Source organism: Mastomys coucha, unplaced genomic scaffold (genome assembly GCF_008632895.1).
Source record: "Mastomys coucha isolate ucsf_1 unplaced genomic scaffold, UCSF_Mcou_1 pScaffold15, whole genome shotgun sequence".
Lineage (NCBI taxonomy): Eukaryota > Metazoa > Chordata > Mammalia > Rodentia > Muridae > Mastomys > Mastomys coucha.
The window spans coordinates 49,387,928-49,401,779 of record NW_022196897.1 but is presented as its reverse complement, the minus strand read 5'-3'; the positions used below and the strand labels follow the sequence as shown (position 1 = coordinate 49,401,779).

General features: G+C 37.8%; 1 protein-coding gene across 1 annotated transcript; it reads left to right on the top strand.

Annotated features, from left to right (window-relative positions):
• The first annotated feature begins 4,138 nt into the window (after positions 1-4,138).
• Gcg (glucagon) lies at positions 4,139-13,350 on the top strand. The gene is made up of 6 exons (XM_031373385.1): positions 4,139-4,220; positions 7,273-7,376; positions 9,114-9,275; positions 10,856-10,993; positions 11,991-12,134; positions 12,906-13,350. The coding sequence occupies exons 2-6, from the start codon at positions 7,285-7,287 to the stop codon at positions 12,910-12,912; spliced, it is 543 nt and encodes a 180-aa protein (XP_031229245.1). The 5' UTR covers positions 4,139-4,220; positions 7,273-7,284; the 3' UTR covers positions 12,913-13,350.
• Positions 13,351-13,852: the final 502 nt, after the last annotated feature.

Here is a 13,852-nt window from a genome sequence, read left to right as displayed (position 1 = left end):
ACTTAGAACAATTTTAAACATCTCATTATACAAGGGATCTTACAAAAGATAAAATCAACGACTGTGAAGCCATAATGCCACACGGTCCCCTGCACAGACTTGTAAGTAAGTTGTCTACAAGGTCTCAGAGCCTCAGGGCAAGAAAAGTGTCCATCCATCTGATTAGGGAGCCTCCCCCTCCTCCACAGGCATGCTCCAGATCTTTCCAGATGGATGGTCATGAACTGATTCTTAAATATCTCTCACGAAGGGTATTTTTCACATCCTATGCTCTCTTTGAAGCCCCCGGAAGCTCTTCCTTTACCATCCCTGCATCCCTAAGCCCATCAAGTCACCCATGAAAACATGAAAGGCATGACATTGTATGAACTGATTCTATAAATTTTTTCCTTGTTTTTATATGACATTGGTTCAACCTTTTCTTTAATCTTCAAAGCCAAAAACAAAAAAAAAGCCAGTTGACATAAACATTTCCCTCAAATGTCACAATTAATTTATTGTTTCCTTTTCTTTTTTTTTTTTTTTTTTTTTTTTTTTTTTTTTTTTTTTTTTTTTTTTTTGTCTTTTGAAGGTTTCCACCCATTTTGACAAAACCTTATGGAGAAGAGTGTTGTAACCTATAGCAGGCTCGTTGCTTTTCTGTGCTTTCACATATTTTACCTCCTTTCTACTCAGTAACTGAGAGGGCACACTCTTGATTTCCAAAACAATTTGTGAATTGCTACTAATAAGTCAGTCCTAACAGGGTCTATCATAGTTTTCTTTTTACTGTTTGCTATGAAAAATGTCATACACATGCCATGCAAGCAGATCCACATAATATACCAGTGATCTGAAAACTACCAGTATTGCCTGTGATGCTATCTATGCCTGCACTTAACCTTCACACACCTTTATATTATATATGTGCATATATATATGTATTTATGTATGTATATATATACATATGTATGTACGTATGTAAATATGCAGTTTACATAAGCTGAAATAATTTGTTTTGGCTTGCTTCTCTTGACAATTATTACAATAAAGGATTTTTTTCTTACCAAAAAGTTCTACCCAAGGCAATTTCTTCTGGCCTCAACCAAGAAATAGCCACAATTTGGGCCCATATTAAAGCCTCAGTTTCGTCTGTCTTTGGACACACACATCTGGATCCACACAGGATGGCATTTACTCTTGTGCATCCAGCCTCTTTTATATTTTTGGTTGTGAGCCTAGCCTTCAATGGCTCCATGCTGTGTTCTAGAGTTAAGTAAGCTTTTGTCAGTGCTTTGTGTGTCCTTCCAATTTTAATGTAGTTGTGAGTAAATATATGTATTTATTCTTCTAACACAAAAAGTAGTCTGATATATGGTTACTCAATGCTTCTGTCTTTTTCATTCCCAGACATTTCAGTCTCAATATCCTCCAGAGTTGTCAGAAATCAATGTACACCAACCTCACACCCTACATGACATCAGGCCAGAGTGAAGTCCTCTGCAGAACCAGCTACATAATCTTTGCAAATAAAAATGTGGAACCTTGTAAGAAATTCAAGATAGTAAGACAGAAGGATTAAAGCAAGCATTGGACTTTCTAAGCTTGTGGGCCTGTGTAGCTGCCCACAATGGAAGGCGTCCTTTATCTTAACCCTCAGAAAGAACAATAAAATTTTGCTGACAATGTACCTTCTTTTATCTTAAATGCTAGAGTAAAAATATTTTACTATATTTCATAGTATAATCATTACTTTATTACAGGTCAGAAAAATCAACCTTTCAGGAAGGTAAATCATATCTACCATTATATAATATGACTGACAACCAACGCCCTCCGCGCTGACTCCAACAGAACAATTCTAGGCATCCTCCTTACTAAACACACAACTGTTCTGCTTCAAGCCGGACTTTTTAATATTAATCTTTTACTACATGCCTACCACTGTCCCTACCATACAAATAAATAATTGAAGAACTGCATTGATGGGAAATGAAGGCCAAGTAGAGGTTGATGCTAAAGTTACTATTGAATCTATACACTCAACTGCATTTAAAGATTATCTTAGCACCTATATTGGCTCTTAACACAATGTCTATTAAGAAGCTTATGTGTTCCTCCTAGTGTGTGGAGGAAGAGAAGGGTACTACACAGAATGCTTCTGGATTGTTATAAGGTTTATCTCCATGCTGCTCTTACCTCTAAGAGCCAGAATTAGTAGGGTGGAGGTAGAGTTATAGAACTATTTGCTGGGGGTGGGGGTGGGAAAGGGGATGGTTACTTCTAACCTAGCAGAAGGCAAGTAAGGAGGGAGCTACTGAGAGAAAGTTTTACCAAGACTCTGGTGCTATATGTACAGCTTTTAGACATCTTAAACATCATCTGCAGAGCCCTCTGCTTAGGGATGCTTCACAAACTGATAGTATCGCAAAAGAGAGAAGAGAGGGGTAGAAAAAAATGGGAGATGAGAAAAGGAGAGGGAAAATGGAGACAGGATAAAAGGGATGGAAGGTGACAAAACATTTAGTAAAGGTGTGGCTGTTACACTCCTGACACTTGCACTTATAAAGAGCAATCTAGTTCTGCTCTAAGCCGGTCTACACTTCCAAGCTCAATCTGTGCAATTGAGTTACTTCTGCCAGACTTGGAGCTGGACACCCTTCTCTGCTCTTTCACCCCATCTGCTGGCTCTGCCAAGAGCTGTCCTTGGATCAAGACACCAACAGCACTAATGAAAAAGTGAACTTGATAATTTATACAGCTGTGATTTCAGCTTAACCTGCTAATAGATTTCCTGGGGGTAGCGGGGGGCTTGATAAAATGCAGGTAAATCAGACCTGAGGCGTGAGATTTTCTGTTTTTAATAGGATCTCATGTATGCTGATCCTTGGACCTAACTCTAGGTTCCAGGGCTTTATACCATCAATGACAACTACTAGCATAAAACCCCTCAGGAAGGTCTCCCAACTGACATGGAAAATGGTACCTATTTCTTAATGTAGCTCCATGTCCACCAGTGAGTTTAGTGCCCATACCGAAGAATTAAGTTCATTTAGAGTTCTCCTCCAGCTGCTTCAATGGTCTATTTCTATGAAAGTTATCAATTATACTGTGGAGTTGATACATTTGGACACCCAGACTTAGGTGGGAAATTCTGTGGTAATCTTGTCATATAGAATATGAGTTTCATTTTAAATAAATGCTTAACCACTGTTCTCACAAATCCAGCAATAGAATCCACAAAAATGTGTGGCTTGGCCAAGGTCGCATAGCTTATTGATGGTAGTAGGGAAGAAAACATACTTAGGATCACAGTAGTTTCATGCTGTCTATCCATACATCCTGGTTGTTTCCCAACTTATTTTTTTCTTCTGTTGAAATGGCTACAATTATATCTGCTACATACTATAATTAGTAAGGACCTATATACGTGCTGGAAATTCTAGAAAGTAACAGCATACATCTCCTCTCAATAGTTTGCCTCCTGTATCTTTCTTTGTATTCTAATGCCCCACCCCTTCTCAGTAAAATTTGATTTAAAACATTTTCGCAAGATGAAAAAGAAATAATAGACCCTTTGCTATCAGCATCACTGATGTTGGGTATTCTCATTTTGCCTTCTGTGTCTCATTAACATGGTGCACATTACATTTTAATTGACATTTAAAATCTCCCCACAAAGAAAATACAAATTTATTCCATACAATGTGGATGAGTGGGTTATTGATATGTGTGTACTGGGTGAGTGATTTGTTTGCCTAGATGAATGATCTATCAGTTATTCAGGAACTCAGGAAATGGCCAAATATCAAATCAAGGGACAAGACCCTCAGATGAGACTAGGCTCATTTGACGTCAAAATTCACTTCAGAGAACTTTAGCAGTTTTTCATGCCTGATTGAGATTGAAGGGTGGATTTCCAAACTGCCCTTTCCATTCCCAAACAGAAAGGCACAAGAGTAAATAAAATGTTTCCGGGCCTCTGAGGTCTCAACCCGCTATCAGCGTAAAAAGCAGATGAGCAAAGTGAGTAGGCGAGTGAAATCATTTGAACAAAACCCCATTATTTACAGATGAGAAATTTATATTGTCAGCGTAATATCTGCAAGGCTAAACAGCCTGGAGAGTGTATAAAAGCACAGTACCCTGGTGCAGAAAGGCAGAGCTTGGACACAGAACACACTCAAAGTTCCCAAGGGAGCTCCCTCTGTCTACACCTGCTGGCAGCTCAGTCTCACCAGGTAAGAGGCACACTGTGCCTTGGGGACTGTCTAGAGGATGGTGGGCCGTGAAGGATGTTTAAGCACTATGAATTAAGATGCTGTTTTTTCATCTTTTAATTTATTGATAGGACTATGAAGAACACAATTTAGATCAGAGCGTTATTGACCAGATTTATACCTACTTTATTGTAATGAATTCGCAAATTACTTCGAGAAATAATACAATGCACTTATAAAATAGAAGGAAAAACAAAGATTTAGACCAGTGCATTTGTTACAATGTGAACAGTATGTTCAAATAAGTAAATACCCTGAAAAATAAATATTTTTGCTTTGACTTGAAAGACGCGCATACTACTTTGAACAGAAGGGGCTTTTTAATTTCACAAGAAAATGTGTCCATTACCAAGACTACAACAGCAGTTTCTCTTTATGAAATAAAAGCTTTTATTTAAAGCTCTTGTTTTCTAAGAGAAGATATTCAGTTCATCTTTCAAATATCCAGGTTTCTAATAAATGTTTCAAAGTATCAAGGCCTAAATATCAACCCTTTGCAAATTAAAGATAACATCTTTGGAGCAGAAAACAAGCATCATCAATAACTGGGAATTTCTTTGTATGAGTTATAAAATAACAGTTATTTACCATATACTAACTAATAATTGTAAATAAAATCTAAAGTAGCTACATCTGGAATGAACTTTTATGCATCTCTTTAGAAAGACCAATCAGATGTTCTGAAGTCCCTTCTTAACTTCATAAAGAAAAAGCTCTAATTCACAAATGCCAGCAATGAGGTCAACCATCAAGCATAGTGTGTTTCAATAAATTCTAGGGCAGTTATTTCTCAATCTGTGGGTCATGACCCCTCTGGGGGTCAAACATCCCCCTCATAAGTATTGCATATTAGATATTTACATTATGATTCACAACAGTAGCAAAATTACAGTTATGAAGTAACATTGAAAATAACTTTATGCTTGGAGTCACCACAACATGTAGGACTATAATAAAGGGTCACAGCATTAGGAAGGCTGAGAGCCACTTATCTAGGGACTCATTATTAAAGGAGATAATGAAGTGGAAAGTGTTTATGTATCCTACAACACTAATATATCTTAGGAAAATAAAATAATTTTTTCTTTCCTAAATCTAAGATTCTTCTTCTAAGGCTTTCCAAACAGAGAGTAGTACTGTGGCTATAGTCTAATTTTAATTTTGATTGGAAAGTTGTGGCATTTTTCCTTGTTGTTGTTGTTTGTTTGTTTGTTTGTTTTTCAAAAATATCATTCTCTTTCTTTACACTAGCTAAAAGAGGAGAGAAGTAACTGTAAATTTCTTACTGGATACAATGTTGATACTAAAATAATATATTTAATTCTCAACCATAGTATTAAAGCAATGGATTAATTATTTTACTTCTCAGAAGTTTCTTAACCTTCAAGAAGTGGACAAAGGAAAGTGAGTTATATCAGGAGGTTGCATTAGAAGACATACGTTCTCATAGTACTGTCTGTTCAAAGCCTACCCTTTCTAGATATGACCAGGGCCATCTCAGAACTTTCAGGGATTTTGGGTGGGCAGGTTTATTTAGGACTGAGTTGGCACTGTTCAGTCTTTTGCAGGAGGCTTTCCAATAGCATTATGGTCCTAAAAGGAAATGCTTGCTTTTAATCTTCAAAATCGTAATAACACATTACCATTGAAAGGTACAATCGAAGACATGTCAAAGTAGACATTTAATGTTGATAATCAAAGAGAATGAAAGCATAATTTGTATTATGCTGCTTTGTCCGATTGGCAAGCTCATCAATAAGTATTTATTATTTCACAAAGCCACCACTCCAGGTATGACAGTCTATTTCACTGCCAAAGACAGTAAATATGGCTGAGATAGATGTTAAAGAAAAGTTTGATGTTTTAAAAACGATAATATTTGTAAAATCCTTATTCCAAACCAAATGTCATTTGCTAAAAATACTCATTTCATTTATTTGTAGAGAAACATAATGAAACTTGGGCTGAAATTCCCATTTCTCAAAAATAAAACATTAGAGTTGGAAGGTTGCAGAGAGAAGCCTGTGGCACATTGTGGACTCAGAAAGCAGAAGGAGGGCTCAGTCTTTAGAGGCATCTTGGCCCACATTCATGTAGGCCCACATCCTCATCACCACACCCCTGCTATCTTATGGTTTCACAGGGTATCTGTTTTTGACAAACAGACAAAAAACCAGGTGTATGCTGCAGACAGACCTACAGTGTCACTAATAGGAAATGTCATTTCCTAGACTGAATATAATTACCAAACAACTGAGGGACTATGGGACTTCAAAAGCAAGCACTAATTTTCCCTAGGATACTAATCTTTAATTTCTTAGTTGTGATTGTTCAAGTTGCCAGGAGCATTAGTTCTTATTGCAAATTGCTTGTCTTTAAAATGATTTTTTTCCTTTAATTTAGAACAGGTCAAAGCACCCTAAAATACCTCAAATCTGTTGGCCGCTTTATAATTACAAAGTCTAGACCAAGTTACACTATTTAAAATATAAATGAATAATACATCTGAACCGACAGCTGGTATGCCAAGTTGTAGCCCGAGGCAGCTTTAAGATGGTTGAAATGCAGTATAATGTAAATGCTTGGAAGTGAAGGACGATTAATTGAAAGCCAGACTGATAGTGAAGGGGTGGTGTTATGGATAAGGTGCCACTCAGGCTAACCATATGCAGCATATCATCTACAGAGGGTATTTTAAATGTTTATTGTGGACACTTTTATTTCAAGTCTGGAAAGGAGCCTTCTAAACATTAACAGAAATGTCCTACATTAATGAAAAGCCTAATAGTAGAACAGACCCTTTGTGTTATTTTTTTCCTTATCAAAATTCACTGGGGGTGGGGGGAGGTTGTGCTATATATTCTATTTGAATTTAACGTGACATTAGAACCATAAGCAGGATAAATCAGACAGGATAACTTTTGTCTGTGTATAATATTAACTTAGTCAAAACTGAGCTCATTTGGATTGCCCTGCTCCCCCATTATCCCTCTACCCCCTTGTGTTCCATCAGGCAGAAAAAAAAATGAAGACTGTTTACCTTGTGGCTGGATTGCTTCTAATGCTGGTACAAGGCAGTTGGCAGCATACCCTTCAAGACACAGAGGAGAACCCCAGGTACTAAACAGTAGACTAACCTGTCACTGTGGTTAGGATGAAATCTGTGAGAACCGTGATTGGTGATTATGGTCCAGGTGGTTTGGCGGGATACCTTCTCTGCACAGTCTGAAATATTGAAAACACAGTGGTGATAAAGGTGGGATGTTCTAGGATACGAATCAGGTTACATGTGCACCAGCAATGGGGTGGCTGAGCTTAGAAGCGTGTCAGTGGGAAGCTATAGCCCTTTGGATCCTTCAGATGAAAAACTTTCGTTCATTGTTTTAAATATTTCAACCCCAGTTCCCTTCTATGCTTTTAAAAATAGCATTATCTTTTGTGAATTATAAAAATCATATATATTTAAGATGCAAAATGTTAAAAATTATGCAACATTTTTAAGTGTTCAAATGTCTACTGCCCAGAGGAAAAAATTCAAGATATATAAAACTAGTGTGTTACTTTCCTGGGTTTTAAAGATTTTTAAATAAGCTTTTAATTGAAATAGCATTATATCAGTTTGCCCCCCCTTTCCTCCTAGCCCTTCCTCACTTCCTGTGTGAACTATAATACAAATATCTCTGAGCTTCCATTGCCACGAAATACTTTTTCTCTTGAAGTTATACTGAAGCTTTCTCTGTTAGTATGGCACTTGTTACATATCTGATTTATAAGAGTTCCATGCTGTTTACATTATATGCTATGTTTATTTCCATATTCCTCTTCTACTGGGCATTTAAAGAAGTCTTAAAATTTACCCAAGAAGAGTGCTACGAAGGAGGTGTGTCCATATGCATTTTTGCCTCATATTTCTTAATACTTTCTGGGGTAGATTTATTGTGTCAAAGGGTTTGAGTGAGTTTAAGCCAGAATTAGTACAAAAAACCTTGCTGATTTTTGCCCTTCAGAAAAGCTATGGAAGTTCACCTCTCTTCCCATGAGCAGTAGAGAAATATTTTACCCTCTCTACTGCTTAATAATTTTAATTTGACAAGTAAAATAGTATACCATTTGTGATTATTACGTTGATGTCCCTGTATAGTTTTCATGCCAACCAGATACATAGGAATATCCACCAGGAATTTTCAAATTAGCAGATGGTGTTTTTTGTCCCTTTCTCCAATCTTTAGCTACTGTATAGCTAACTAATTGAGCTTTTTTTTTTACATTAGTATGTGCAAGACAAATTTGGGGGCATAGATATGCTGCCCAAACACATGATTTGGGATTCTTAAAGTTTTAAAATATTCAAGTCACTGTTCTCCTCTGTCATATTAGCATAATCATGAGTAGATTAATTACTTGAAAAGATTTCTTTCATCCTGTTTCAGAAACCTGTTTGCTAAGTCTCAGAACAAGTATCTTCCAATACACTAAAGCTGGTCCAATGAGCAGGTCAGGTCCTTCTAAGCATTGGTTCTCAACATGTGGCTCGTGACCCCTTGGGGGAATCATATGTCAGATGTTTATGTTATGATTTATGACAGTAGTAAAATTACAGTTATGATGTAGCAATGAAATAACATTATGGTTGGGGGGTCACCATAACATGAGGGACAGTATTTAAGGGTCACAGCATCAGAAAGGTTGAGGACCACTGTGAGGCATTTACAGAAACAGCATGGAATCTTCTATTTTGTAGCAAGGAGTCTTCTCAATAAGCCTAATTATTAAGTGTGTACTCATGGAGCACTTACCCTTGGAGTACCTCCTCATGCAGTATTATTTAAGCGGCTTAATCACTTCCACTTACAGATCATTCCCAGCTTCCCAGACAGAACCGCGCGACAACGCTGACCAGATGAATGAAGATAAGCGCCATTCACAGGGCACATTCACCAGCGACTACAGCAAATACCTGGACTCCCGCCGTGCCCAAGATTTTGTGCAGTGGTTGATGAACACCAAGAGGAACTGGTAAAAGTCTGAAGTTGTTGTAGACAACTTCATATGCATATTAATTTAAATTCATATTAAGAAATTCTCCCGACTCCCCTAGGTTATCATGCTAACCTAACAGGCTTATTCACGATGGATGTTTTTGAGGTTGGGCTTGTAACCCCCTTGTCTTGGCTCTATCGAATTCCTTATCCACACACTGTTGTGACAAAGACTGTTTGTTATTTTAAACTGCAATTTTCCTAGTAGTTTTCAAAACTGGGAACTGAGTTTTCGGGACCTGCTAGGTTGAGAATGTCATTCTTACTAAAAGTTAGAGCAAATTCGCAACATGTAATCGAGGGGTTCAAGTCAACATTATACCTTAGCTGCGTTGATCATTGATAAAGTACGAAAAGCAGATGCATCCATTCTCTTGTAAAATAAAATCCAAGAAGTGCATTTAAAATCACAGCCTAGCTAGCTGCAGAGCTTAAAGAGAAGGCAGCAAACAGGAACACAAACCCATCATAAGGCATACATTTTAATGCTGGAATTTGTTTGAGGAGTGTTGGGGGCTTTGCTACTTCTAGGCTACTGGAGGAAATTATCCCCAAGAGTTTCACAGAGATGGTGGAATTTCACAATTTCTTTGGAGGATAGCCCACATGGGAAAGGGAGTTTTGCATACCAAGTAGCTGAGGAAATCTAAAAATCAGGAAAAGGACATAGCTGTGTCTGGGTGGGACGAAAAGGGTAGGGAGAGGGGATGAGATCAGGAGACAGGGCACACATATCTTTGGAGTGGCGAGTAGAGCAGCAAGGGAGACAGCCGTAGTGGTCAGAGCAGACCTGAGGGTTGACAGGGTCCCTGCCAGTGACTTATAGGTAAGGCGTCCGAACGGTGAGAAGACACACATTTATAGACTTGAAAACAATTGTTCTGATTTTCTAGAGTGGAAATGATACAATGTGGGCAAACTAATACAAGGCGATCAACCCATAACCTCAGCTACTTGTTGTCTGTTTAAGATGAACCTTCCAAAAGGGCGATGTGCAGCACAGGACTGCAGGCTGCTGGTTCTGCAGCCCCTGGGTTCTTCGCACGCGCTTGCAGCTGATAAGAGCCCACTTCGCTTCTCTCCCGCTAGAGCATTTACTTTCTTTAATCCGTTATCATATGGTTCTTCTCATAATAATTCATGGCAGTCCTTTGCTTTCCCTCGAATCAGTTAACTGACTCTGACTGGATGTTCATTTGATAACAAGTACCCACTCTGACTGTGAGCAACAAGACAGAGTAGGCAGCCTTCCTGTCCTGAGATAAAGTAAAACGTAAATGAAGCTGTAACAACCTCGGCTTGAGGAAGCAGAGGGGTAGAAATGGCCCCTGGAAAAGGGAGGGATGGTTTAGTCTCTGTTAAAATGTCATTAGCCTTTTCCCGCAAAATTTTAACCCAGATCATTAATGAAACTTCAAAATAATTTTATAATGGCTCTCACCTCCCAAACTCCTTAGCCCTCTTGCCTTTAAGTCCTGAGCCTAAGGACTCTCTTATCAGGGAGAAACACATTAGCAAAGATACAAAGCTTCAATTCAGCTCCCACATTTCTTTCAGGAACAACATTGCCAAACGTCATGATGAATTTGAGAGGCATGCTGAAGGGACGTTTACCAGTGATGTGAGCTCTTACTTGGAGGGCCAAGCAGCAAAGGAATTCATTGCTTGGCTGGTGAAAGGCCGAGGAAGGCGAGAGTAAGTCTCTGGTTGATTACCTGATGATTTGAAAAAGAAAAAGAAAAAGACTATCCTATGGGAAAAACTGTACTGAAAACTTTTTTAAAAAATTTCAATATTTAATAAAATAGTCAAAGTCTGACTTGAAATTACATATTCGTTTAACTTGTATTCATGTGTTAATAAAACTTCAAACATGCAATGACATTATCCACATCTAACCATGTACTCAGCCACCACAGAGATCGCCACACAATGTTGGTGAAAAGGAGAGCAAGTTCCTTAGTTGCTTGCTTAGATCTTCATCGCACATCACTCCCGAACCATCTCATTTTCTTGTGACCATTTTGATTTGCATTTGAAATGAAGTGGGAGAAAATTTATGTTCAACTCTGATTTTTAAGCAGAGTTAAAACATGCTTGCTGAAAAGATTGAAATGAGGGGGAACTAGTATGGAAGCTGACTTGTCAGTGCTCCCTGTCATGCCTACAAACCCAGTGGTGCATCTTGATGGAGATCTATAGTCCGTAGCTGACTTGTAAGTGCTACTCGTCCTGCCTACAAAACCAATGGTGCAACTTCATGGGTATCTATGGTGTGTAACAAATACCCAGAATTCCACTGTGGAGAATGAGTGGAGGGAAAAAAATAGCTGAGATTTTAATCCCTTACTGCTGAGTTTTGCAAGGCTGCTTTCGCAGTCACTGACTTTCCAGAGCACGATGTATTTGTGTTGAGTTTCAGAAAACTAATACTTTAAATAATAAGGTATGAGTTGTCAACTAGCTAAAATCTTTAAGGCAACGGGGGTTATTCAAAAAGGCAAGCTTCACTTCAGGGCAGAGATCCAAAACGTAGCTTTTAATGGTCTCCACCTTGTATAAGTTTGTATAAGGGTTTTTAGTGAAGCTCCTCGAATGTTATTCCCTACCGCTCCCACTCACATCACCAATGATCAGCAGTTCATAAGAATTTACTTAAGAAAAACACTGACTCCAGCCCTGCTTTTCTTAGCTTCCCGGAAGAAGTCGCCATTGCCGAGGAACTCGGCCGCAGACATGCTGACGGCTCCTTCTCTGACGAGATGAACACAATTCTCGATAACCTTGCCACCAGGGACTTCATCAACTGGCTGATTCAAACCAAGATCACTGACAAGTAAGGGCTTCTTAGTTAATTTTGAAATCTATCAAAACTTTCAAAAATGTAGGTTATACGGCCATTAGCTGTTCCTGTGTGTGGATGACTCTTATGTAATCCATATGATGACTTAAGTTACTTAAGGATATACAATCATACTTAACTTTTCTATGGAAGTTTCTATCCACTTAGCTACACACAAAGCATTCACTGGATGTCTATGATAGACCAAATATCAGCAAAATCAGCATGAATGAAATATGGAAATTAAGTCATTCCATAATATCACATTAAAATTGCTGTAATTTTAACACACCCATAAAATGTCATTATAAGTGGCATTATTTACTCAATTTAAAAGCAGAGCTGTGGGACTGGATGTACCTTAGTGGTAAAGTGCTTGCTTAGCATATGTAGGGTCCCTGACTTAGTCTCCAGCATTAGAACAGAATGAAACAAAACAAAACAGAAAAGAGAGAGAAAGGTACAGGAATAAAAAAAATTAAGTTAAAATTTTTTGATAAGTCTTAGTTTTTATAATTATTCATTATAATCTTTATTTATTGATAAATCTTAGTTTTTATAATTATTTACAAATATATGTTTTAATTTTTAATACATCATTCTTAAATGAAAATTAATTCAAGTAAAAGTGCTGAGGAATTTACTAATAAAGAGATGGATAAGCAGTTTTTTATTGAATGACATTGAAATGTCTTCTGAATAAATTAGTTATATCATCTGGTTACTATAATTATTCTGAACAATTCCTTTTTTTTTTCCTCATAGGAAATAGGTATTCATATTCACAGCATCTTCACAACATCTTCTGCAGTCACTTGGGATGTACAATTTAAAAGCTGTGTCCTGAAGCTATATTGCTTTGCATGCGGATGAATACATTTCCCTTTAGCATTGTGTAACTCAAAGATTGTATATGGAATAAAGTATTTCCAGGATGTTGATAAAATAACAACTTTACGGTATGAAAATGCTGGATTCTCGTATTTTTCTCCTCATTTTGCAGTTCCCACCCTGAGATTATTTTTCTGTGATATAAATTGTAAATTATCGCAGTCACGACACCTGGATTATACTAACAGAAGGCATGGCAACCTGGTAACCGTAGTGGTGAACCTGGAAAGAGAACTTCTTCCTTTAATCCTCTATCATAAATGCACTCAGCTTTCGATGTAACGAGAATAGATTTAAATAAATACTTCATCCTTTGTTACTGTGGTCTCCTTTCTCTTTATTAGTCTGTCCTTCTAGACTCTCATTCTTCCTCAGCTGGTGGCCATATCACAAATCTAATATTAGCGAACAACTCTGTGTTTTGAATGATTGCGCCGTACTCTGCCATGCTAAGCTAACACTGAACAATCAGTTGGTTATAGCAAACATTTATTTATGTTTTATCTCGATAAAAAAATGTCATCAAAGCTGGGCGGTGGTGGCACATACCTTTAATCTCAGCACTTGTACCTTAGTGGCAGAGACAGGCAGATTTCTGAGTTCAAGGCCAGCCTGGTCTTCAGAGTGAGTTTCAGGACAGCCAAGGCTACACAGAGAAACCCTGTCTTGAAAAAAAAAAGTCATCAAGCAGCATTAGACTCAAAAAATCAAATCAAAGAATCAAAAAGCCACATCCATTTTCAAAAGTCAGGTGCCTCCCAGTTCAATATTGTGCCTACATACACACACACACACACACACACACACACACATACACACTC

What these genes read in the sequence shown, in the direction of transcription:
- Gcg (XM_031373385.1), top strand. Translation starts at nt 7,285, where the DNA reads ATGAAGACTGTTTACCTTGTGGCTGGATTGCTTCTAATGCTGGTACAA. An exon ending in GACACAGAGGAGAACCCCAG is followed by an intron (nt 7,377 to 9,113) that starts GTACTAAACAGT and finishes TTCCACTTACAG; the next exon opens with ATCATTCCCAGCTTCCCAGA. An exon ending in AAAGGCCGAGGAAGGCGAGA is followed by an intron (nt 10,994 to 11,990) that starts GTAAGTCTCTGG and finishes TGCTTTTCTTAG; the next exon opens with CTTCCCGGAAGAAGTCGCCA.